Source organism: Natrix helvetica, assembly GCF_964273705.1.
Source record: "Natrix helvetica genome assembly, chromosome: 2".
In the NCBI taxonomy this organism is placed as follows: Eukaryota; Metazoa; Chordata; class Lepidosauria; order Squamata; family Natricidae; genus Natrix; species Natrix helvetica.
In genome coordinates, this window is record NC_138552.1 from 61,597,433 (window position 1) to 61,624,491 (window position 27,059).

Sequence of the window (27,059 nt, forward strand, 5' to 3'; positions counted from 1 at the left end):
ATGACAATATATCAGATGTTTCTCAACCAGCCACATTTACTCCTATTTGCTATGTGCCATGGCCACATGATATAAACTTTTGCCAAAAACTGTATTTACTTCTAGTTTTCAGCAAAAATGGCCCATATCAAATAATGACTTTACTTTATGACTGAAGCATTTGCTTTACAATCACTGCAAAAAACATCCCCCCGTAAATATAGGTCCAGTCACATAGTGGCATCACAACTTATAAATGTAATGGCAGGCTCTATTATGGTTGTAAGTTAAGGACTACCTGTATTCATTTTTTATACCACTTTACATGTACAGGGTGAACAACCTATGCTTGGAGATGCATGTGCTGCAAGTAATTTGGTACATAAAACAGTTGAAAGTTGTCCATTTTGCCAGCTATCAATGGCAAGATACTAAGAAAACTGACAGCAACTAACAGTCTGCAGGAAGGGGGAAGAAGTATTATTTATAAGGGAATGTGAACATACATATATACGACTTCCAACTTGAACATCTCTGTGGCTTTCAGGATTGAAAATATTGTCCACTTTTGTCATCATCACTGAATTTGCAACCTCAATATATAGGGTGCACTTAATTTTAATTGCCATGTTTATTTCTGGGATAGTAAATAAGGCCAGCAACTTTAAATACAATTTATTACCTAACAGTTGGGTATAAGTGTCAGAAAATTATTGTCAAAATCTAAACAGGTTTTATTTCGCTTTACATAGAAAGTGTGTGCATAGGAACTTTCTGATTATGGAGAATTTAAAAGAGAAAATGTTCTAATCAACATGCGGAAGGACAATTTGAGGAAAAAAATGCTTTTGTTACTAAACAGTTTTTGTTACTAAACAAGTATTAAAACGGCAGAGTGCCAAAGCTGGAATGCCATGGTGCTGCTTATTTATGAATGATTGATTACAATTAGTGTCACAGCATTGTTTTTAAAAAAAGGAAGGGAGGAGGAAATGAAAATAAAAGAAACATTTAAAGAGATTGAAAATAGGATTGAGTGCTCTTCTAAAGGCAATAAAATATGCCTGAAAAAGAAACAAGCTGTACTAATTTTATGTGTATATTGGAACCCCAGGGGAGGTGGCAGAGCCTTTCGGAAGACCAAGAGAATGGTTGCAGATCTCATCTTGTTCCAGAGGATAGAAGCTACAGCAGAAAAAGTTCTTCTCCTGGACCCCACAGCCGGAGGTCCTTGACTGTGATGGGGTCAGCAACATGTCCCTTCTGCTGGCGCAGGTAGGGCACGCTAATCACTCAGGGTGAGATAGTTCCTCAGATAACCTTGACTTGTGTTCCTTGAGGACTATTTGTATTCCAAACATGAGATAACCATGGGCTTTAGTGCCTTGAGCACAGGGGCTCTCAATCTAGGAAAGGGTGCAACTGGTGTGCAACATGAAGTTGCATAAAGACTCTCCTAGTCACAATTGCCACCTCTTTGATCAGGAATCGCAAGTCCAGAAGAAGCCCTGAATTGTGCACCAGGTCTGTGTGGAGCAGTACAACCCCATTCAAAATCAGATGTTAAAGTCCAGATCTCAAATTCCACATATCCAAAGCCCCTTAGTTCTATCAGGGTTCAGCCAAAGCTAAACTGCAGAACAGAAATGCATTGAACTGTATTTCTTCTGAAATGTGGTTTACCCTGGCCCTGCCTGCCTTTTGAAAGACATTAAAAACTTGGTATTTTAATCCAGCATTGAGTTGGAAGTGATTATTTCCCTGGCACGTACTGTTTATTGATCATGCACACTGCCTTGAGTTATATGCCGCCAAGAGTGGGCTATATAAGCAAGTGATTAAATAGGACAGGCCATGCCTACCTGGGGTGCAGTATCTGTTTTGGTAAAATAGTTGTTTACATTTACACATTTTTGTTTATTTTAGGTATTTATCTGTTTTTAATCTGTATGGTGCTGAGTCCGATTCAAATGGGAGACTTTATAAATCTAAAGAAATGGGGTATACTTAAGTAAGCAACTGGCAACTGCTGTAGCTCCTTCCACATTGGATCATGTATGACATGCCTATAGTATCACAATGTCTATCTGTTGCATTATATGTAGTCCTTAACCTATAACCATACTGGAACCTGACCATTACAGTTGCAAAAGTGACAGTCATTAAGTAAAACAGCCTCAACAACAACTTCCTGATGTTAAATGAAAGTGCTAGACATTGAGCAGATGGTGCCTTAGGGATGGGAGAGGCCCTGAGAGGCCACATATCGTGACACTCCCGTGCTCAGCTTCACAACCCTTGGGGTCCTCACAATCTTTGGGTCTGTTTCATCACATTTGACTGGGGGAATATGTATTATTTCTTTATGGAATAAATGTACAATGTTTTAACTGGTTTGCAAAAGACTGCAGAAATGCAGATTAGAAGAATGCTATAAGAAGGTAGCAAGAATAAATGCAAAAACGACAGGACAACTTGCCTTAAGGCTTAAGCACACTTGAGAAGGTCCTTGGCAGAATTTTGATTGAAAAACCACAGTAAAATTTGGAAAATGAGGGGAAACTTCATGCTGACCTAGGGTACCCAGACAAGCTTTGCTTTTTAGCAAGCCTTTGAGAAATATATGCATACAGGAGATAACATTTACTGATTTAATCAAAGCATACCGTAAAGTCAATAGGCTTGTGTGATGGAATTTTTGCATATATACATATACACAAACACACAAACATATATGGAGCAATTCAGCAGTCTATATATATAGACTGTTAAATTGCTCCATTATGTTGTCTATATGTATATTTATGTTGTCTATATAATTGCTCCATTATGTTGTCTATATGTTGCTGTATATTATGCTGCCGAAATGTAAAGCATAGGTAAAGGTGTCCCCCCACTCCCCAGGCGTGCTAGTCATTTCTGGCTCTAGGGGGCTTATTTCCATTTCTAAGCCAAAGAGCCAGCATTGTCTGAAGACGTCTCCGTGTCATGTGGCTGACATGATTAAACACCAAAGGCCACTGAATGTAGTTACCTTCCCACCAAGGTGGTGGTCCTTATTTTTCTATTTGCATTTTTTACATGCTTTCAAGCTGCTAGGTTGGCAGAAGCGTTACAGGTGGTACGTAGGTATTTGAACCACTGAACTGCCGACCTTCTGATCGACAAACTCAGCGTCAAATATAAATATAAAGCATACAAAGCATATATTTCATGATAAAAAAATTCAGATCCCATTCGTGATTTTTGGCACCACTGAATGATTAATTAAAAAAATAAAAACCAGTGATAATCCTGAGGATTATTGATCTTAATTTATATCAGCACCACAGTCCCCTACAGAATCGAGGCACAAAACAGTAAAAGTCACACAAAAATGAAAGAAAATCCTTTTTTTTTTCGTTAGAGAATATTTTGTTCCTCCTTCTCCATCCGGAGAGGAACTTTCTAAGGCAATAAATAGGAAAAGTTGACTTGTAAGCCCCATAGGGCTTGGGCCATTCTTTAGCCCCCGCGGTAGGGCGAAGGGGGTAAACCCTGCCCGAGTGGCAACAAGAGGGTCTCTTTCCGGAGAATCGATCGAGCACAAAGTGCCCTTGCAGAGCTCCGGCTCCAACGACTCCCCCGAGTCACGTGCCGCTCCAGGCCCTTTGCCCGCTGGGCCCCGCTCCTCTGGCGGCCCGCGCGAAAAGTGGCCGTCACGTGACCGCACTGGAGACGGGCTGGGGGTGCCGCCGGCCTCGGTGTGCGTGCTCTTTAGACAGGCAACATGGCGGCTACCGCGGCAGCTAAGGTGCCTCTTAGGCTCTTTCACCATCCAGGGGGTTTAGCCGCCGTCGCCTGGTCGCCCGCCTCCTCCTCTTTCTCCCTGGGCCGCGTGAGACCGAGAAGCTGTTCTGGCCTGACCGCGGCCGTGAGAAAATACAGTTCCGAAGCTAAAGGACTGGAGGACGAACTGCGGGTTCGGTATTTGGACGACGAGCATAAAGGTAACGGCAGTAGCCGGCGTGGATGGAGCCGGGGTCTCTCTTTTTTTTTAACCTGTCACTCAACCCCTCAGAGAAAGCCATTTGTGTCCCCCTCCCCTTCCTCCCTCCCCCAGTTCTACCCAGCAGGTAAGGCTTGGGTGTCTCTTTTTGCTTGTCAGCAGCGGAGACTCGTCGATGGGACGCCCCCACATCCAATCATCTGTCCGAAATGATGAAGCTGCCTGACCCTTTAAATTCTCCCGTTGGTGGGGGCGGGTCGCTCGAGCTGCCATAATTATAAAGCGCATGCGTGGTTCTCGTGTTGTGTGAATGCTGCCTGTTACAGTCGCTGGTTCGGGAAATCCTTATGCTGGTTTAGGAGACCAGGGAGGATGGGTGCCTGGGGTTGTAAGGTCAGGATGTCTGATGTGCAGACGTTGAAAGTCCTGCGTTTTATTTGAAGGTGGCCTGTCATTTAGCTGTCGCTGATACACGTTCCTATTTCTAAAAAAAATACAGTCTATGTCAGTGTTTCTAAAACTTGGCAACACTGAGGTGTGCGGCCTTCAACTCCCAGAATTCTCTAGCTAGAGTGTTTTCTTGAGGAGTTCTGGGAGTTGAAGTTCACACATCTTAATGTTGCCAAGTTTGAGACCAACACTGGTCTATGTTCTTATTTGAATTCTTACGTTCTGGGTGTTTAAGAATGCAGAACCTCTTGGAAAATATGCACAGATAAATACTCGAATCATTTTGAAATCTTTAAGTTTATAAATATATCAAGAATGTCTGCACATATGCTAAAAGCACAATAAAGTGGCATTTTAAATCGAACTGATCGACTGCACCTACGCAGATATACTGATTATGTCTTCTGGAATGATGTACAGGTTATCCTTTGAATGTCATACCCTGAATTTTGCAATATATTCAGAGATCAATATAAATGATTACTTTAGATAAGTGAGAGGAGAAAAGTGTACTTTGAGAGGAAAAGCATTCAAAACCTATGCTTTGTGGGAAAATATATCTCTAATTTTATGCTTGTTTTAATTATCATTTCCTGTCTTTTTAATAAGCATATGGAAGATTGGGAGATGAAACACATCTATTCCAATTTATAGTGCATTATTTATAGTGAGTAGATAGTCTTATAGTACAGGTTGTCCTCAACTTACAAGAGTTCATTTAGTGATCATTCAAAGTTATAATACCTAGCACTGAAAAAGTGACTTATGACTGTTTTTCACACTTACAACCATTTCAGCATCCCCATGGTCAGTTGACCAAAATGCTGACTCTTCGCAACTGACTAATATTTATGATGGTTGCACTGTCCCAGGGTCATGTGATCATCTTTTGTAACCTGACAAGAAAAATCAATAGGAAAGCCAGATTCACTTAACAGCTGTTACTAACTTAACTACTGCAGGGATTCATTTGATGACTGTAGCAAAAAAGGTCATAAAATGGGGCAAAACTCACTTAACAAATAACAAATGTCTCACATAGCAACATACATTTTGAGCTCAATCGTCATAAGTCGAGGACTACTTGCATAGTGATTAGTCTTTAAGTATGTACTCTTTTAGAACTTGTATCTTGAGGACCCAAATTGTTGGGGGCAATATGCTGACTGTACACCTCTTAGAGAGGGCTGTAAAGCACTGTAAAGCTGTATATAAGGATAAATGCTATTGCTATTGCTATCTTATTATTTTATTTTATGTTATTTCTAATTTATTTTACCTTTTTACTTTAATAAGATATTTTATACAATTTTGTTACATAAAATGCTGTTTTGGTTAGAGACAATAATGTTCTGTTCTGAACAATTTCTTTAAGACAATCACTTTGGCTCATGTATGCCTATTATATTTCAACTCACATACATGATGGAGTTATATACAAAGTTAAAAACAAGACATAGTAGAAAAGCCCACCATAAACAACAAAACTTAAAAAAAAAATTGAAAGCAATAAAACCATAATCTGCATTGATCCCTTAATCCATTATATTATGATCTAGGCATATGAAAGGAAATAAAAATAAAGGTTTCATTTAGTCTGTTGCTTGACAGTTGTTATGCTGCAAATGTGATATTACCCCCAAAAGAAAAAATGAATCAATAATTTAGGTATAATGTAATAATAATAACAACAACAACAATAATAGAACAAACTTCTGGTTGCCCTTTTGGGCCTGTTTTTTTGCCCTCCCCAGGTTCCGGAGGCTTTCCTGAAACCTGGGAAGGTCGAAAATGCTCCCCACGCCCCCCCCAGAGGCTCCCTGGAAGCCGGAAATGGATCTTTTCTGAACTTCTGATTGGCCTGTTGGGGCTGTTTTTCTTCCTCCCCAGGCTCCAGAGGCTTTCCTGAAGCCTGGGAGGGTGAAAAACGGCCCAAAGGGCCAACCGGAAGTTCTGAAACTATCTGTTTCCGGCTTCTAGAGGGCCTCCAGGGGGCTGAGGGAGGTTGTTTACAACCTCCCCACCCTCTGGAGCCTGGGGAGGGGCCGTGCACGCATGTGTGACATGTGTGCACATGTGCAGATGGGCGGGGAGGATTGAATTGGTGTGGGCATGCATGTGCACGCAATAGTGTGCACACACACAATTTTGGCACACCATAAGAAAAAGGTTCGCTATCACTGGTATATAGAGTAGACCCTCAGGTCACGAATGCTTCTGACCACGACCAAATTGGGTGCTGACCAAAATTTTAGCAAATTTTTTGCATCTGGTTGTGAACAAATACTCGGGTAGCGATCAAACACAGCTGCAGCAATTTTCCCTGTCGCGGTGATTTCCTGTTCGGCACAATTTTTTTTATATGCGCATGCGCAATCAGTCTTGCTTCCGATCACGACCAAATCGGGTTGCAACCGAAGTCCTGTAACGGATTACGGTTGTGACTGGAGGTTCCACTGTAACTCTGTTGCTATTGCTAACTCTGTCCACAGCCAGGAGTTCGATCCTGACTGGCTCAAGGTTGACTCAGCTTTCCATCCTTCCGAAATTGTTAAAATGAGGATCCAGTTTATTGGTGGCAGTATGTTAGAATGGAATGGAATGGAATAGAATAGAATAGCAGAGTTGGAAGGAACCTTGGAGATCTTCTAGTCCAACTCCCTGCCTAGGCAGAAAACCCTACACCACTTCAGATAAATGGTTATCCAACATCTTCTTAAATACTTCCAGTGTTAGAACATTCACAACTTCTGGAGGCAAGTTGTTCCACTGATTAATTGTTCTGACTGTCAGGAAATTTCTCCTCACTTCTAAGTTGCTTCTCTCCTTGATTAGTTTCCACCCATTGCTTTTTGTCCTGGCCTCAGGTGCTTTGGCATACAAGTTTATTTTTCAGTGTTATCAACACTTGCTGCCTTTCTTTATTATAACTATTGTAATATACTGTATTTATTTTTAATACTCCAAATTATCAAGTATAGTTTTTCAAATAAGAAATATATTAAAATGTATTTATTAATATTAAGTATATTCACACTAGTTATTATATCACTTACATTTTCAGATAAATGCCCCGCAATAATTATTCATATAAATTCCTGCATTTTTCCCCAAAGAAGTCTTAAAAATGTAGCATTAAATGTTTTGGAATGCATAACTGATTTTTCTAATTATTTTTTGCCCTGCATACAGGAATTGTTGTACTTGGAATAAACAGAGCGCAGGCAAAAAATGCACTTAATAAAAATCTTATTAAAACGGTAAGTAAATGAAACTTTAATTACTTACTAATGTGAAAAACTGAAAATTAGTGTTGATAATGTCCACACCTTTTCTCTGTAGATATCAAAAGTTATGGACGCTTTGAAAACAGACAAAAAAGTACGGACAGTTATATTCCGAAGTGAAGTTCCTGGGGTATTTTGTGCTGGTATGCAAACTTAATTTTTATTATCCATCTGGAAAACCATAATTTATTAAACTCAGCAGAAGTAACTCAGAATCATTTATTTGGGAACTAAATATAGATAAGTTCTAGGTTTAAGTAATATTTGCTGTGCCCTTTTAAGAAAAAAGTTCCATAAAATGTAGTGAGATATATAGACTGGACAGCTTTCCTGACTTAGTGTGCATGTTTCTAAATATCTATATCTATGCAGGCAGTCCTCAGATTATGACCATTTGTTCAGCAATTACAAGTTACAAGAATGCTGAATGAGGAGGACTTAATATTCTTGGAATAACAGCCATTGCCATGTCCCTGCAGTCATGTGATCCATATGCTTGCACATGTCTTGTGATTACGACATCTCAGTGAGCCACAGTCACACAATCGCAATGTCCAGCATTCCATGACTGCTTCCTAAAAGCAAAGTCAATGGGAAAGCTGATTAATAATCATGTGAGGTCCTGACTTAATAACCCAATGCTTTATATAGCTTCTCATCTCACATTCGTGATTCTGGATGACTTACAGTTAAAAACATAAACATTTAAATTTGCTATTGTTTTTAAGGACAGCAAATATTACTTTCATAATTGTCATTGCTAAATGATGTAGTCATGTGATATCACGTTTTATGACAGAGATAAGAGTTCCCAGTCCCAATTGCAATGGTAACCCATGGACTGCCATTATGTGTTTTTGAACTGAGGTTTCTAAATATTCCTCAAAAGCAGCCCAATGTAAAACACCAATTAATTAGGGCCTGAGTGACTGAGCATAGAACCTCTTGTTGTAGGATTGGGTGCAACTGGAACACAACTGAAAGCTGCACAAAAAGACCCTTCTAGTCACAACAGTGACTTCTTCAAGGAACAGTTGTGATTCCAAAGCATACCTGGTCTGCCTGGGAAGTACAACGATGTAAAACTTAGAGATCAGTTACTCTGACGGACCATGAAAACCCACTATAGTATCTGAAATTAAGCATTGCCAAAAGGAAAAGTATGATGTTTTTTTTATTTGTTGCCTTGTCTAATATTAGAAATGTAGTGAATATTGTAGCTTTTTAAAATTTGTATTTATATGCCGCTTTAGCTGCAAAGTTTTTCAGAGCATCTTATGATCAACAAGAAGTAACACACTCAAACCAGTAATATTAAAGAAACCTAGACAACCTGTGACTCACTGGCTCACTATTTCAGAGATGATTCCTTACTTAAACAGAGAAACAGAATGACCATGGAGAGCAAAAATTCAGTGGGAGGAGAGGTGACTTTTGAATTTCTCTCAGCTTCCCCACTGAATTTCCTTGTAGGAAGCTGGCAATGAACATTGGAAATCTCCCTTCCCTTCCCTGCCCTCTGCTCCCCTCCTTTCCCCTGACTCACAAAGGTGGCCATGAAGCTGTTAGGGAAAGTTGAAAATGAAGATCACATGACTATAGCAGTGTGGCGACAGTACTGAAAAAATAGCAACCGGCAGCACTGAGGCGCCACAACTTTCCCAAATTTTCATTCCCTTGGGGAATAATGAATCCCACATTCTGGAAGTTATCCCATTTGACATATCTTGGTTACAGACACGAGTTTTAATAGTATATAGCAGCGATGGCGAACCTTTTTTGGCTCGCGTGCCATAAGTGGGGGCAGTGCAGGGGGCGTAGTGTGCGGGTGTGCTGTACCCATAATGCAATGTGCGAACCCCCAGTGTGCATGCGCGCACTACAGGCGCTCCCCTCCATTTTTTGCATGCTTTTTTTGCCCTCCCCAGGCTCCAGAGGCTTTATAGGAGCCTGGGGAGGGCAAAAACAGCCTTCCCCGCCTCCCTGGAAGCCCTTCGGAGGCTTCAGGGCCCTTCAGGACACTTCCCTGAAGCCTCCGGAGCAGTCAAAACGAACCTCTGAGCAAACCGGAAGTGACTTCCGGTTTGCTCGGAGGGTCGTTTTGAGCGCTCCGAAGGCTTGAGGGACCTTCAGGACGCTTCCCTGAAGCCTCCGGAGCAGTCAAAACGACCCTCCGAGCAAACTGGAAGTCCGTTCCTGAACTTCTGGTTTGCCTGTAAGGGCCGTTTTTTTGCGCTTTGGAGGCTTCAGGGAAGCTCATGAAGCCCCCGGAAGGGTTCTGGCGGGGTGGGGAAGCCTCTTTTCACCCTCCCCAGGCTCCTATAAAGGTTCTGGAGCCTGGGAAGGGTGAAAAATGGCTTTAAAAAAGGGTGAACTCAGCTGGCCAGCGTGCACATGCACGCTGGCCAGCTGACAGGGCAGCACCTCGCGTGCCCTGACAAATGGCTCTGCGTGCCACTTGTGGCACGTGTACCATAGGTTCGCCATCACTGGTATATAGATTCAATAAAGAGCTACAGAGGAGGGTTAATCACCTCTCTTACTAAGCATTTTACAGTGATAGTTTTATTCTGAAGAACGTTTTTTGAAGTAGAGGATCTAGTTGCAGCCAGTAAAATATTACTGTTTACTCCTCATATTGGAAATTAAAAAAAAACTCTGTGTTTAAATATCTACTGAGTTCATTCATTATTTTATGTTGCTACCATGGTATGACATTTTCTATGTCTTTTTCTTTAAAGTTGCAAAATGTAAAATTGAGCCTTATACTCAGATAATTCAGCTTTGTTCTAAAGTATAGTGCTGCAGAAATTGCATATTCATGCAGCTCACCATTATTAATTTTTATCCATTTTAACTAAATAGCAAATGTAAAGACAATACATATTTTATTTTATTTTATAGTAAGTGTAACTTGTGGCCAAGGCAGTAGTTTTGAAGAGACTCTTATTTCTGTTGCCATAATTTTAGCGGAGGTCTTTTGAGTTGTGTAGGCTGAGAATAACCAGAAAATGTTATAATGTTATTTTTTCTTCTGATGTCACTGAGTGTCAGTACTTTTCTCCATAGTGAGGGGAGGAGTATCCAGGATGGGTTGACCTTGTCCTCTCGTTGATTGGACTGAGTCAGATAAGCTCTTTGGGACACGCCCTGGCCACCACGTACTGCCCAGTTATCGACTCAGTCCCTCAACTGGACGGTTTGCCATCCTGGATCTCCTGTAAACCTGAAAAAATACTGAACTGAAATATGGAATTTGCTTCCCTGCCACAACGATCACAGCCTCCTCCAGACCCGACTAACTCTCTGGTGGGTTGAAAGGATTCCCACAAGCCCTCAAGGGGTGCACGCTGCCCAGGCCACTGAGTGAGACCAGGGTCACTCAGTGAGGACCTCTGCCAGGCAAGCCAGAAAGCTAAAGGCACGAGCCTTACCAAGGCAAACCTTGCCGCAGAGGCTCAACCGGCGCCGGAGCGCTCCGCCGCTCCCTTCAGGGGTCGAGCAGCGAACCGCGGCTTCTCCAAGCTCCACAGAGTACCTCCGCTGCTTCCATGTGGTCTGACTCAGCAGAGAGGCCACGAGCGAGAGCCCGGCTACAGCGGCCCCGGAAGGAGGCAGGAGGCAAGGAAAACCGGCGGCAAGGGCGCGCAGCAGCTCCTTGGAGCACAAGCCGCTTGGGAAACCCTTTTTAAAGGCAGCGCCCTTTGGTTTTGGGTACGCAGCGCCATTTTGAAGCCGGCAAGACTCAGGTAGCTGCATCTATGGCCAGCAGCCCCACCGGAGGGGCAGAGGAGCACCCATCCAGAGGCTGCCCAGAAGGGGTGTGTGTGCAAAGGCTAAAGCCAAGAAGAGGCACATTCCCCCCAGGGCAGAGTTAGAGGCTGAGGGTGGCCCCAAGCCTTCCAAACCCTCTTCAAAGTTTGAAAAGCGAAAACACAAGGCCTTGGAGCGGATCTGCAAAAGGCGGGCAGCCAAAAGACTATACCAGGCCCGGGAACAGAGGGGAAGACTCCAGGGATTTCCTCATCCAGCGGGGCCACAGAGGAGGACCCAGCTTTGCAAGCAAGGATCCCTATTGACACTTCAGGCCTTTGGGGCTCTGCTCAGGGGTGGCAATTACCCCCCCCCCCACCGCATCATTGGGGACAGCCCTGCCCATGGGACTACCACCTCTGGGGTTTCCCCCTGCACAGGTGGGCATGGGCACCAGCCAGCAACCCCCCATAGGGGTACCCAACTTTCAGGACTTGATGATGCGTGCCTTTCACCATTGCATGGCAGCGACATTCCAACAGCCACAGATGCAGCCACGGGTGGCATCCCCTCCTAGGGTCCCAGAAGGCCTGGAAACCCAAGAGGAGGACCCCCCACCCCAGCTCCCCGGCCTTATCCCAGGAGGACAGTGACCTGGAATGCGAGGAGGGCGAGATTAGAGAGGACAAACTGTCTGAAGACGAAGGCATGCCCCCTCCTAAGCCGACCTTTTCCGGGTTATTCCAGCCCTCCTTGTACAAGTCACTTCTCTTCAAGGCCAAGACAGCCGCCAAGTCGGCAACAGATCAGCAGAAGCAACGCCTCAATGCCAGGGCTTCTCAGCAGAGATCATCTTCGATGAGCAGGCCATCGAGGTCGACATGGTGCCAACTCCCAGGACCTTCCTTGACCTGGTCAAGCGTCAATGGACATCTCCCACAGCAGGACCCATGCCCACATACATGGACAAGACTTTCTTCAACATAGATCAGGACATGGCTCAGGTGCTGTCGCAACCCATCATCAATGCACCTGTCACGGCTCTGCATACGCCTACCAACATGCCTGGGGAACCAGAGGATGCTCTGAAACTGGAGGACAAGAAGGCGGACCTCACCCTGTAAAGGTGTCATCAAGCGGCCGTTTAGGCGGTGAAAGCAGCCACCACTGCCTCCTTCTTTAATCGGTCTTCTCTGCTGTGGCTACAGGAGCTGCAGCAACGAATCCCTATAACTGATGTCAGATCGCACCAGGACATCAACAAACTGGTGGCAACCATCCAATTTTCATCGGATGCCACCTTGGCCACAACCAGGTTTGCCTCCAGGGCGATTGCCTCATCCATAGCATCTCGTAGGCTGCTATGGCTGTGACAGTGGCAGGTGGATGTAGGTCACAAGTGATGCCTGGCATCGGCCCCCTTCACGGGCGACTCCCTCTTTGGAATGGCTCTTGATCCCTACCTGGTTGAGAACAAGGACAAGCGGAAGGTGCTTCTCATCGCTCCAAAGAAGGGCAACTTCAGGGTGGCTCCATACTCCAGATGTTCCTATTCCCGGGGACAAGACTTCGGGTCCTCCTTCTGAGGTCAGGATTCCTTCCGGGGGTCAGATGCGGGGTACCCAGGTTCCAGGCATTACCAGGGAGGATTCTCTGCCAGGCAGAGATACCCAGATAGACAGCTGAGAGGCAGGCAGCAGAAGCGGACCTTTCGAGGGGGCGGAGAAGGTGGTGGGGAGCACCCCTTCCGCAAAAACTAGATCTAGACCTAAGCCACCCCCCCATTGGGGGGGCGCTTGGCATACTTTGCCTACCGCTGGGACCTGTCCTCCGATAAGTGGGTACAGAACACCATTAGGTATGGTCTTTCACTCGAGTTCCTCTCCAGCCCCCCGAGCTTCTTCCGGATCTGCCCGATCTCAAATAACCCGACCCGGAGGTTGCTGATGCAGGAGGCCATCCAACACATTTTGGACATCAGGGCTATCCAACCAGTGCTCTAGAACAGCTGGGTCAGGGGTATTACTCTATTCTCTTTGTAATCCCTAAGGCCTCGGGTGGCTGGAGAGCGATTCTTGACTTGAAACCCCTGAACCGTTTCATTCGCTATAGGAGGTTTAAGATGTACTCACTGCATTTCATCTTGGAGGGGGTTAGGCAGGGAGATTTCCTCACCTCCATAGACTTCACAGAGGCCTACCTGCACATACCCATTGTTCAGGAACACCGCAAATATCTCAGGTTCTGCTACCTAGGGCACCACTTCCAGTACTGGGCCTTGCCTTTCGGGTTGTCTTCCGCCCCCCCAAGTTTTCACCAAGGTAATGGCTGCTCTGGCAGCGTACCTGAGGCAGTTACCGGTTTGAATTCAATGTTATTTAGATGACCTGTTGTTGCAGTCATCCTCCTTTAAGGGTGCCCTAGAGGATCTAGATATCATGATGACAGTTCTGAGAGACAATGGGTTTTGGTAAAAGCCACCTTCACCCTTCTAATAGCCTGACCCACTTAGGAGCCCGGATAGATACCAAGGCAGGCATGGTCTCTCTGTCACCAGAAAGACAGCTCTCCCTCAGGCAGCTAGCCTCCCAGGTAGCCAGGGAGGGTAGGGTGTCCTTAGCCACTGTGACCAAACTGCTGGGCACCATGGTCTCCACCATTGGCATTGTCCCTTGGGCTCACCTTCACACCAGAGAGCTCCAATGGTTCCTTTTGCCTTTCCAGCAAAGGCGCATGAGCTGCTCCCAGACCAAAGTCCTTCTCCCAGCAGAAGTCTCCCACTCACTGATCTGGTGGATGTCCCTGGTGATAACCAAGGGCGAAGTCTTCAGAACACCAGACCGGGTGACGGTAACAATGGACGCCAACCTGCTCGGGTGGGGCGCCATCTGCAGGGTCAGATGGCGCAAGGACAATGGAGCCAGGCGGAATTTACTCACAACATAAACTGGTTGGAGCTCAGGGCGGTCCGCCTGACCCTGTTACAATTTCATTGCTCTGTCAGGGGCAGTCACATCTTAGTCCTCATGGACAACATCACCACCAAGGCTCACATAAACAGACAGGGGGGGGGGGCAAATTGAAGGCCCTCATGTGGGAGGCCAAAAGACTGGGGCAGTGGGCCGAAAGGAAACTTCTGTCATTGGCTGCGGAACATATAGCGGGGGTGGACAACATCAGAGCCGACTGGATCAACCGGGCCGATGTGGACAACTCGGAGTGGAGGCTGCAGCCAGCTATCTTCGAGGAGGTGGCAGGGCACTTCGGACGCCCGGAGGTCGATTTATTCATCACTCCCCTCAATGCCCAACTCCCGAGGTTCTTCTCCTGGTACCAGACACAGGGGGCGGAGGGGGTGGATGCTCCCTGATGCCCCTGGCCCTGGGGACTTCTCTATGCCTATCCCCTTTTGCCCCTGATTCCCAAGGTCATACCAAAAATCCTTCGAGAGGGGGCGGAGGTGGTGCTGATTGCTCCACACTGGCCCTGGAGGCCGTGGTTTGCCGATCTCCAATCTCTCTCGGTGGACAGGCCCTGGAGGATTCCTCAAGAGAGGATCTCCCTCAGACAAGGATTGCTGGAGCACCCGGACCCTCAGTGGCTCCAGTTGACCGCTTGGCGCTTGAGCAGAGCATCCTGAAGGAAGACCTCTTCTCCCCCAGGGTTATCCAGACCATCCAGGCCGCCCACAGACCCACCATGGAGCGCATTTATGGCGCTACATGGCGTGCCTTCTCTACATGATGCAACTCCCGGGGTCACGATTCAGTTTGGGCCACTGTTCCACAAGTTCTGGACTTTCTTCAGGTGGGCCTGGACAGAGGGTTAGCTCCCAATACAATTAGGAGACAGGTCTCGGCCATCTCATCGGTACTTCTGTGCGGCAGGGCCCAGACCTTGACTCACCATCCCATGGTCAAGCGATTCCTCAAGGGGGCATCCAACCTCAAACCGCCCACGGTACACAGGTACTCTTCCTGGGACTTGCACAAGGTATTGGACACTCTGACAGGCGCTCTGTTTGAACCATTAGAAACGGTTTCACTTAAGTTTTTGACTCTTAAGATGGCCTTTCTGGTGGCCATCACCTCCGCCAGGCAGATATCCAAACTGCAAGTGCTGTCCACCAGGGAGGATATCTGCATGTTCCACCGGGACAGAGTGGTGCTATGGTTGGACCCCTCCTTCATACCCAAGGTGTGCTCGCAGGAGCTGATATTGCCCAATTTCTGTCCAGACCCTTCTAACCCGTTAGAGAGGAAGTGGCACACTTTGGACGTAAGGAGGGCTCTGAGGATTTACTTCAGAAGAACCCGGCTGAACAGGAAAACCGAAGCCCTGTTTGTCTCCTTCCAGTCGGGGTCTCTGGGAAACAAGGTGACTTCCACCACCATAAGCAGGTGATTGCGAATCTGTATTGCTACTGCCTACCAAACACAGGGCCTGCAAACATCGAGCCCTATTACAGCACACTCCACGCGAAGCGCGGCCACTTCAACGGCCTGGGCCACGCAGGCTTCATTGACTGAGATCTGTAGGGCAGCCACGTGGTCTTGCCCCTCACCATTTGTGAGGAACTACAAGTTGGACTTCTTTGCCTCGGCAGAAGCATCATTCGATCGCAGTGTGTTACAGGCTGTTCACAGGGCGGGGGACACATATAGGTTTGGGCATATTCTCTTCATGTGTAACCCTCCCTAGGGACGTGTAGGCTTTGGTATGTCCCATCCTGGATACTCCTCCTCTCACTATGGAGAAAGGGCGTTGGTACTTACCTGATATGCCTCTTCTCATAGTGGGGGAGGAGTATCCAGCCCCTCCCTGACATGGTTATGTAGCAAAAGCGTTATGTTTGGTTGTTAAATTGTTATGTTGAAGGAATAAATCAATAAAGGTTTGAAACTAGAATAAAAGTCTGGAATGGATGGCACAACGAGTCGGATAGAGTTCTTCGCCGATAACTGGGCAGGACCTGGTGACCAGGGCATGTCCCAAAGAGCTTATCTAACTCAGTCCAATCAATGAGAGGACAAGGTTAACCCATCCTGGATACTCCTCCCCCACTATGAGAAGATGCGTATCAGGTAAGTATGAACACCCTTTTTGCCAGTTATTAAAATTTTCTGATACTTTTTGATTGCTAGATATCTAGATTAAGACTATAAAAACAGTATATACTCTATTGCTGTTAATTAGAGGCAGAAATCACATAACTATTTACAAAATTATTCTGAAATTGATTTATAAGAAAGCATGTGTGAATAATATGTGTGAGCTTGGCCTTTTCAGAGAATAATTTCTTTGGATTATGTAAACCTTTTAAGTGTTAATAGAGCTCTTAGATATGATCAGATAAGTGCAAACATTCAAACCTTCCATCCAACAATCTTCTAATTATAATCCTTCCATAATTACATTCCTCAGTTTCAGGTCCAACAAAAATAAATTTCAGCTAGTTAAATGAAGACTAATATAGCAATCATTGAACTAGATAAAATAAATGGAGTATTTTTCATTTCTTGATCTTGGGGAGCATATGAATTATATGTATTATGGTATCAGTAGGAAATAGCTAATTCTAATATCCAACTACAAATGCCTGATATAAATCTGGTATCTCTGAAAATGTATAAATGGCATATTATAATCTGACACAGATTTTGTTTCACTTGTTAATTTTTTAAAATCTTGGCAGAAATAAAAATTGGCTATTCCATCACTAATTTTTGTCATGGGCTTTTAATATACATGAGTGGGATAATTATATGAAATGTTTCAGTCACATTTAATTATGGATACATATGCATGTGAACTACAATTATAAAACTTTATATAGCCTTTACATAGAAAAGTTGTTTTAAATCTAAATTTAAATAACTGACTATAGACTTAGTAAATTTCTTCTCTTGTTACATTGACTGTATAGAGCAGTTAACATCTCTTAAATCAGGGGTCCTCAAACTTTTTAAACGGGGCCAATTCATGGACCATCAGACTGTGGGGGAGGGCAGACTAGCTGGTTGGTCATGTGACTGGGCGAGCGTGGCTAGGTGGTCATGTAACGGTGGGTATGGCTAGGTGGTCATGTGACTGGGTAGGCATGGCCAATTTAGCAGTCCATTAAACAATACACACAAATTAAACTTTAATTTGTTATTCTCCTGGGGGTGGAAAGCAGGTTAGTTAAGGGATGCGGCTGCCTTGGAGTGTGTGCACATCTCTCTCCCCCCTCCCTCTCCTCCCTCCCTCTCTCTGAAGGCTGGGGAGACCAAAAACAGGCCCATTTTTGGCCTCCTTGGCCTCCAGAACCACTCTGCCACTCAAAAACAGGCCCGTTTATGGCTTTCTGAGACCTCCACGCATCCCAATTTTGGCCTCCTTAGCCTCAAGAACCACTCTGCTGCCCCAAAACTGGCCCATTTTTGGCCTCCTGACGCCTCTGCGCATACTGTTTTTGACCTCCTGAGGCCTCTGTGCATACTGTTTTTGGCCTCCTGAGGCCTCTGTGCATCCCGTTTCTGGCTTTCTTGTCCTGCAGAAGGTGGTTGGAGCCGGTGGGTAGGTGGAGCGATGTGGGTGGGGCATCCTTGTGGTCCCTCGCAAGCCAGATTAATGGCTTGAGTATGCTGTATCTGGCCCCCGGGCCGTAGTTTGAGGACCCCTGTCTTAAATGCTCTAATGGAGTGCTTTGCTTCAGAAGAGAATTAAACATGACATTTGAAACAATTATTTTCTGGTGTTGGATAAAATGTATGATTTCTATAAATGATTTATTGGATTGTTTAAGAAGACATGTTACTTATTTTCATGTTACTTATTTTTTTTGTAAAAGTGTTCATTTTGTCATAGCATGCTTGTAACACTAAGACTTAGAGCTTGTTTTCAGAGTCATCACAAAAAAACAAATCCCTTTTTACATGAACCATTGTAGCCATCTGGAAATTAGCTTGGTTTGTTTTATTAACTTTCTCCTTTTTTTGCCCTTTATGAAATGAGGACTGGTTTATTTCCATGTTTTCTAAGAGATGTGCATATAAAAATGCAATGGAGTATGTTTTAAGTACTTTGTAAATTGTATACACATTTTTATTTTATATCCAAATGTTTGTAAAGAGAAGTGACAGAGTTTCCAGATCTTGTCAAGAAATAGATTTACATTTCCATGTAACTTTTTCTGAAAGTGACTGGATTATGCCACTTTGGTTTATTTCACTTATATTGCCTAGCTCCCAGCCTGCCTTGCCATTCATGAAAATGCTGATGTTCTTACATTTGACGGATAGTCAGGTTGGGGAAGATGGGTTGATTTGAACAGAAACCGTGAAGATATTTAAATAGACCATAAAATGTCATTTGCAGGTGCTGACCTTAAAGAAAGAGTTAAAATGCATGCTAGTGAAGTAAGCTCTTTTGTCTCAAAAGCAAGATCCACTATTAATGAAATGGGTAAGTACAACTCTCATTGAAATACTACTGATAGCCAATCAATCATGAATAGTAGTAGTAAATAAAGTTCCGTGATTAAAAAATGATCCTGTTTAAATTTTTCATAACTCTGTAATAAATTAAGACTAATTATCATTAACATGTCAAAGAGATGTATAATATAATTGTCACTAAAGAATATTAATTTTCTTATATTTTTCTCTATTGTTTAATACAGTATTACTGAATTGAGTGTAAATAAACCCTGTAAATGTATAGACATAATTTATTTCAGTGAATATCCTTCACAATTAAGTTAAACTTTCAAACAGTTTGAATAGGATCAAAACAGGGGGAAAAATCAAAATGTTTCCTAGAAAACTTTAATTGGAAACTTCAACTAATGTAATGTTAAAACAAATGTGTTCTAAACAGTTGGATTGAGAGAGAGAGAAGGAGTAGAGCCAAGGCATTTCTTTTTTCAATTGTATCAAAACATTGTATTTGTAAATAATTCAAAGAGCTTACAATTATTTCATAATTGTGTTTCAAGCTGTCACTTCTGTTTATTATTTTATGTGTTAAATTTATTTGCTGTCTATCTCGCCGTGGGTCTACTCTAGGAGGCTTACAACAATAAAAAGAAATAAAAATGAAAAGAATGTAAAAAGAACAGAAGTAAAATAATAGAACAGTAAAATAAACAATGACAAAGGAAACAATGAGAATATTACATCAATATGATAAGCAAAAAGATGGATGGGTAGAGAGCAGGGGAGGATGGAGTCTGCCATCAATCCATCTAGCAGCCACCTCTGTTCATGGATTTATCACTGAACATGCCAGTTGCTAAATATTCTTTTGTGAAGAGGGAAATTAAATTCATCAGGACTTCAGAAGGAGTATTTCCAAAAATTCGTTATTTTTTTTTTTGATAATGAAGTTAAGAATCCATTAATATTGTAGATATGCTTGAATATAATCTGTTGTTACCTAAGATTGGAATGACAGTATTTTAAGAATTTATTGTCTTTCAGTGATAACTTCCTGTTAGCGTTGAGTCAGTTAACTTGTATTGAAACAAGCAACTAAGTAAAACTTACATATTCACTGGTAGTACAGGTGTGTGAATGCTGGTGACAAACAATGAGTAGGGTTGTTATTTTCATGCCCTGCTTATGTGTTTTCCAGATCTCTATTAAATAACATAATTTTCATCTGATCTTCCTCATCTCATAGCTCCTACTTGAACAAAAGGTGGAGTCTTTAGCCAGGAGGACCTTGGCTGCTTGGAAATGGAGTGGCATATAAATTAAAATAATAAAGTAAATAACTTTCATATTTGTTAGTTTCATGGATAATATATCTATTTTGATTTGCATATTTAAATATCATGAATTGCTGTTTTGTCATAACTGCTCCTTATTGCAATTAATTCTGGTATCTTTATTTTTTTATTGCTGTTAATATCCCAACTATCTCTGTAATCAGACTTTAGTTTGTAGTTAATATTGAAAAGAAACAAAAACAATGTTATTATCCATAGAATCACCCTTAAGATGGACGGCACATACATTAATAAATAAATAGATATTAGAAATTTTGTAAAATTAATATTATTTTTGAAATATTGACAACTGGTTGATTTTTTTTAACCTTTGCCTTTTAGCTAATCTTCCAGTACCAACTATAGCTGCAATAGATGGCATTGCATTAGGTGGTGGCCTAGAATTGGCTCTAGCCTGTGATATAAGAGTGGCAGGTAAGATTTAGTCCTTTTTATTTTTTTAAATTAAAGCATTTTTCTAAACCTTGTTTAATTCAAGTGTAGGAAAATGATTTCTGAATGCTATTTTAATGCAATTTTGAACATCATAACTGTGATAATTATTATAGTACTTACATTAGTAAGATAATTAATATTATCTTTTAATTTTTGGATCCAGGGTAAATGTATTTAATCTAATATAATTTTTTTGTGATTTGTGTCATGAAAGGGTTGTTGTAATAAGTACAAGAGAGGATAAAGAAAAAGGAACAAGTTAATGAAGTGTTCATATTAAGACAATTTTTTCCACTATACAAGAGTAGGTGTAGGGTTTTTAGCATGTCACCTGCCCTGGAAACGCCTTCAAGCTTAGACTGTTGGATGGAGGTGGTTGCTAAAACTGGAATGGATCCCTCACCTCTTACTTGTCTCATTCAGATACAGAAAATTGCAACATTAATAAAACCAATGATGGAAAAAGATAATTAACCATTGTCTATTCATAGCTTTTAGTCATAAAACCAAACACTAAAGATAGTGTTCTGTAGCCTTGCTCTAAATGAGGAAGTTCCCAGGAAGAGAGGATAAATTAAAACTTCCTGTATCTGAATTGCTCCTTTTAGAAGCAGTTTTTAAATATATTAATAAATGTATACCTTCATTTTTTTCTTTGCATCAGCCATTCAGGTGGCTTCCGGCAATTAAAAAATAAAAATACAAACAATAACTTTAAAAGCAACAGCATTATATCCCAATTAAAATATTTAATCTTTGGACAGTCCAGTTTATTATTTTACAATTTGCCTAGTTCAGCTAGAGATCAGTGTATTGAAAAATACATAAATATGTAAAGAAGATTGGAATATGTTGTATGCAGAACAATTGTCATACAAAGAATTTTTCTGGTTATGAAAATATTAGAAAATCATGACACATACTGGCTTTTTACGGAGAACAGAAATGGATCTTTGCACATGGGCACTAAAAAGAGTTGAGTTCCTACATCCTGCATGAACTTTCTGAAAAATGAAAAGGTACAGAGCCTTTTGAGAGAAAGTTTTCCCCCCATTCAACCTAAGGCACGGTGGGATTTGTTTTTGGTTACATAGTAAACCATGGCTTAGTGCTGAATTGAAACACAGCCATTCTGTTCTTTTTAGTGTTTTCACTTTTATCAGAAACTGTTACAGTGAAGCTATAGTTTATTTTATTAAGTTCCTGTTATTTTATTAAAACAATTTGTAGGTTTTTCAAAAACCAACTTACTTTTTTTTTAGCTTCTTCTGCAAAAATGGGACTAGTTGAAACAAAATTAGCGATCATTCCTGGTGCAGGTATGGATTTTTTTTCATAATTATGTAACAGTTCTTTATGAATGTTATTGTTATGTTCCATCTCTTCTATGCTGTCCAAATGGTGGCCATTGTGAATGTCTTACCAATGATATCTAAAGTGAGTAGTCATGGAGATGGAAATCAAGCCAGGGTGGGCTGGTGAGGATATCTATCTACTCTTAAACTGTAGGACATTTTGCCTTCTAATACCATTGTACAAGCAACAAGCATGGCTATGCATGCTGCCCATTTTTACTTGTGAAGATTTTTAGCATTAGGGAACAACATAGAAATGAACTCCTTGGTATTTGGCTTGCTGCTTAGTTTTCTTCTGTACAGCAAAAATCCCCAAACTACCCAAAGGGGAAGGAGAAGTTGCACTTCTTTAATTTTCTCCCTTTCAATATGCAGGTAGTCCTTAATTTAAAACCCACAGTCGGGACTAGAATTTTCATTGCTAAGTAAAGCAGTTGCTAAGCGAGACTTGCCCGATTTGATGAGCTTTTTCAACACAGTTGCTAATTGAATCATTGCAATTAAGTGAATCACACAATCCTTAAGCAAATCCAGCTTCCCTCATTGACTTGTCAGAAGCCAGCTGGAAAGATTGCAAAAGCTGATCAAATGACCCCCAGAATGCTGCAACAGTTATAAATACATGCCAGTTGCCAAGTGCCTGAATTTTGATCATGTGACCATAGGCATGCTGCTATGGTTATGTCACTTTTTTCAATGCTGTTTGAATGGTTGCTAAAGAATTGGTTAAAAGTTGAGGACTACCTGTAGATATAGTTGCACTGGCCAGATGATCTTAGATTTGGCTGATAAAAATTGAAGATCCTATCTCCTTCAGAATGTAGGAGTTACAAGAAGGCAAAACAGACTTATTAGATATTGTTTTGTCTTACTTCATGAAGAAATTAGAAATACAAACTATTTCCTACTTTAGTGACTAAGGTGTGAAATGGGGGCATGAAGAGAAAAACTGTTTTATCAACCATGCATCATTTTTCTTTATGATAGGTGGCTAAATATTTTATTTTAATATTTACTATATTTGTTTATCATTCATCAAATTTCAAATATTTCAAAGCTTGATGAATATGAATCATAAATAGCTGGTTTGTATAACTATACAGGTAGTTCTTGCCTTATGATCACGATTGAGCCCAAAATTTATGTTGCTATGTAAAATATTTGTTAAGTGAGTTCTGCCCCATTTTACAATCTTTCTTGCTGCAGTTGTTAAGTGAATCATTGAAATTTTAATTTAATAACCTGATTGTTAAATTAATCTGGCTTCCTCATTGACTTTGCTTGTCAGAAGGTCCCAAAAGGGGATCACATGATCCTTGGACACTGCAATGGTCATAAATAGGAACTAGTTGTTCAAGAATCTGAATTTTGATCACATGACTACAGAGATGCTACAATGTTGTAAGTCTGAAAAACGATCTTAAGTCCCTTTTTTTCAGCACTGTTGTAACTTTGAACAGTCATTAAATGAACTGTTGTAAATTGAGGACTATCTGCAACCTAAAGCTAACAAAAGGAGGGGAGTTTGTACAAGAAACAAAAAGAGAAGACTGTTTTCACCAGAAGGTCTATCAGTAATTTTTTGTCAAAATGTTGGAGAAAGGTTGCCATTTTATTTTCTAGTAGATACCTTGTTTATGACATGTCCCTCAAGGGTGAACTGTGCAGGAATCCCCAACGATAATAGCAAGTTGCACAAGCTCCTTTATTACTACATGGTAACAATTCATGAAGGTGCAGAATGGCCATTGAATTACAAAACATAGCATGTGGTGATTTAGCACTGTATCTTTTTCGGACCTGTGAACTTAAGAGTATTGACGTGTTTCTTGAACGATACAAAGAGGCATTTACAAAATCAAAGCATTTTTAATAAGCAAACACTGAGTAATTATCATAAATCTGGTTCTGACTATTTGAGCTCATGATTAATCTGAAGTCTTGATGTTGTAATCAAATTATTTCTCATCACCCGTTTGTATGAAAACTCGACTTTATTTGCTTTTTATATTATTTGAAAATGTTTGGTTTTATGCTTACAAAAATAAATACTCTCAAGAGAAATGGTAATAATGTTATATTATAGAAAGCAGATGTTTGAACTACCAATCTTATTTCCAAATAATTAAACAATGTATTTCAAATGCTAATAGAAGGAGGTGTATATAAATGAAGAAGAATAGTGTGGCTTGCATGTGTTTCCTCCTTGCTATCCCCAAAACAGAATTTGATTGAGATGAATTTCATTGTAACTGGTTTAATAAGTAGTTCCTCAAATTACTTAGAGTTAGAATAACTTTACTGTCACTTTGAATGTACACTAATCGACATACATTTCTTGCATACAAAAACATCAGATAAATGTCCCATGATTTGGTTTTTTAAAACCTTCTTTGCATTATACAGCATGTCAAAATATTTTTCTAGATATTCTTCAGTTGTACTTGGAATAGGTAATATAAATATCAGGTGACTTTATTTTCCAGTCTTGCTCCTTAATCATAGTTTGGAATATTAGCTTATTTGTGTGAAATTTGATAAATATGAAAAACAGAATTTGTTTATATTATCCTTTCTTATACCCTGGCAAAACTGACAGAAACCCCTACCCTAAGCTTTGGTACAGATCAGTAGATTTAGATAAGGGGAGGAAGTGGGTGGTAAACACCAACAGATGATGTTTAGTGAACCTAAGCAATATTTGTGCATTCTTCATTTAGAAGCTTTTAATAAATGTATTGCTACAACTGAAAAACACAGCTATTGAATGAAAGTCTTCAAAATACAACATAAATCAACAACCCACACGCTTTTTTACAGCTGAGTTAGCATAATCGTGCATTTAAAACATAGGTTTTCTTTAGTCATAATAAAACCTGAAGCATGTATTCGGAAGAATAGATTTTTAGAGGTGATGATTATCCATTTTGCAGGTCAATTTCTGACAGCTCATATAACAGGAAAAAGTATCTACTTTTTTCTGCTGTTTTTTCTGCAGGCCATAGTGCATCACACTTTATGTTTTGTATTGTGGTATATTTTAATTTAAATATGTGGTTTTGTTGTTGCTATTGCTATTTTCGTTTATACTTAAGACACAAAATATAGTATTGTGTACTCCAGTAGTCCTTGACTTACGACCACAATGGAATCCGGAATGTTGATCATAAGTTGTTGCAGTCATAAGTTGAGGTGATAATCTTCCTTAACTTTTTATTCTGAACAATAACATAGTACTCCAAAGTAGCAGTGTTCTCAGCAAATCAGTATGGTAACACATGTACAGTGATGTTATTGCATAAATGCTAACTACCTGCTTTGGAGAGAGAGCATGGAGGATTGTTCTGAATTACAGAAAAACAATGTAAACACTTTACATTTGGTTTGAATGATGCAAGCTTAGGTTATTAGTTTTTAGCAAGCAAGCTTTCACAGAATATTCTGATTCTGAAATTGATCGCTTTAGCAATTCTATATATTATGGAAGTGATCTGAATTTGAAATACGCTGTTCTGGCATCAGGATGGTCCATTGTGTGGTTGACATGGTGGCTTGGGGGCCAGAACACTTCCAGAATACTTGTTAGTTCCAGAATTAGAATATTAAACCACAAAATGTTTGATACATGCCTAATTTCTTGTCTGGTAAATTATATGATGACTGCTGAAGGTTTAATGTCTTACAATAGTGTCCTAAAAATAGAAAATTCTACAAAGGAAATGGTATGACTTTGATTTTGAAGCCTAAACAGTTGCCTCTTTTTACTTCCCTTCAACTATATGAATAAAATTGCTGCTATAAATAGAAAGTGATGCATACACAAATGTTCACACTTTGCCTTAATAACTGGGACGTTATATTTAACTATAAGCCTTGTAAAATGAAAAAGGTAGCCCCTCCCCCCAGCTGTACAGGTGAAACTCGAAAAATTAGAATATCGTGCAAAAGTTAATTTATTTCAGTAATGCAATAAAAGGTGAAACTAATATATGAGATACTCATTACATGCAAAGTGAGATAGTTCAAGCTGTGATTTGTCATAATTGTGATGATTATGGCTTACAGCTCATGAAAACCCCAAATCCACAATCTCAGAAAATTAGAATATTACATGCAATCAATAAAACAAGGATTGTACATAGAACAATATCAGACCTCTGAAAAGTATAAGCATGCATATGTACTCTGTACTTGGTTTGGGCCCCTTTTGCAGCAATTACTGCCTGAATGTGGCATTTCATGGAAGCTATCAGCCTGTGGCACTGCTGAGGTGTTATGGAAGACCAGGATGCTTCAATAGCGGCCTTCAACTCTTCAGCGTTGTTCAGTCTCATGTCTCTCATCTTTCTCTTGGTAATGCCCCATAGATTCTCTATGGGGTTTGGGTCAGGCGAGCTTGCTGGCCAATTAAGCACAGTAATCCCATGGTCATTGAACCAGGTTTTGGTGCTTTTGGCAGTGTGGGCAGGTGCCAAGTCCTGCTGGAAAATGAAGTCAGCATCCCCATAAAGCTCATCTGCGAAAGGAAGCATGAAGTGCTCCAAAATCTCCTGGTAGACGGCTGCATTGACCCTGGACTTAATGAAGCACAGTGGACCAACACCAGCAGATGACATGGCTCCCCAAATCAACGCAGACTGTGGAAACTTCACACTAGACTTCAAGCATCTTGCAGTGTGTGCCTCTCCATTCTTCCTCCATACTCTGGGTCCTTGGTTTCCAAATGAGATGCAAAAGTTGCTCTCATCAGAAAAGAGAAGAGGACTTTGGACCACTGAGCAACAGACCAGGTCTGTTTTTCTTTAGCCCAGGTAAGACGCTTCTGACGTCGTTTGTTGTTCAGGAGTGGCTTGACAAGAGGAATACAACATTTGAAGCCCATGTCCAGGATCCGTCTGTGTGTGGTGGCTATTGATGCACTGACTCCAGCCTCAGTCCACTCCTTGTGAAAGTCCCCAACACTTTTGAATGGCCTTTTCCTGACAATCCTCTCCAGGCTGTGGTCATCCCTGCTGCTTGTGCACCTTTTTCTTCCACAC

At 41.5% G+C, this 27,059-nt stretch overlaps 1 protein-coding gene across 2 annotated transcripts in view; it reads left to right on the top strand.

Annotated features, from left to right (window-relative positions):
• The first annotated feature begins 3,487 nt into the window (after positions 1-3,487).
• The window catches only part of AUH (AU RNA binding methylglutaconyl-CoA hydratase), a 40,436-nt gene continuing 16,864 nt past the window's right edge, over positions 3,488-27,059 (top strand). Inside the window, exons 1-6 of one of the 2 annotated variants that reach the window (XM_081942710.1) lie at positions 3,488-3,968; positions 7,610-7,677; positions 7,760-7,847; positions 18,817-18,903; positions 20,552-20,644; positions 21,928-21,984. In XM_081942710.1, coding sequence (XP_081798836.1) covers positions 3,749-3,968; positions 7,610-7,677; positions 7,760-7,847; positions 18,817-18,903; positions 20,552-20,644; positions 21,928-21,984 — 613 coding nt within the window. In that variant the 5' untranslated portion in view covers positions 3,488-3,748. Of the gene's footprint in view, positions 3,969-4,239; positions 4,361-7,609; positions 7,678-7,759; positions 7,848-18,816; positions 18,904-20,551; positions 20,645-21,927; positions 21,985-27,059 lie in introns of those variants that run through there. The other variant, XM_081942711.1, reaches the window with a different exon arrangement.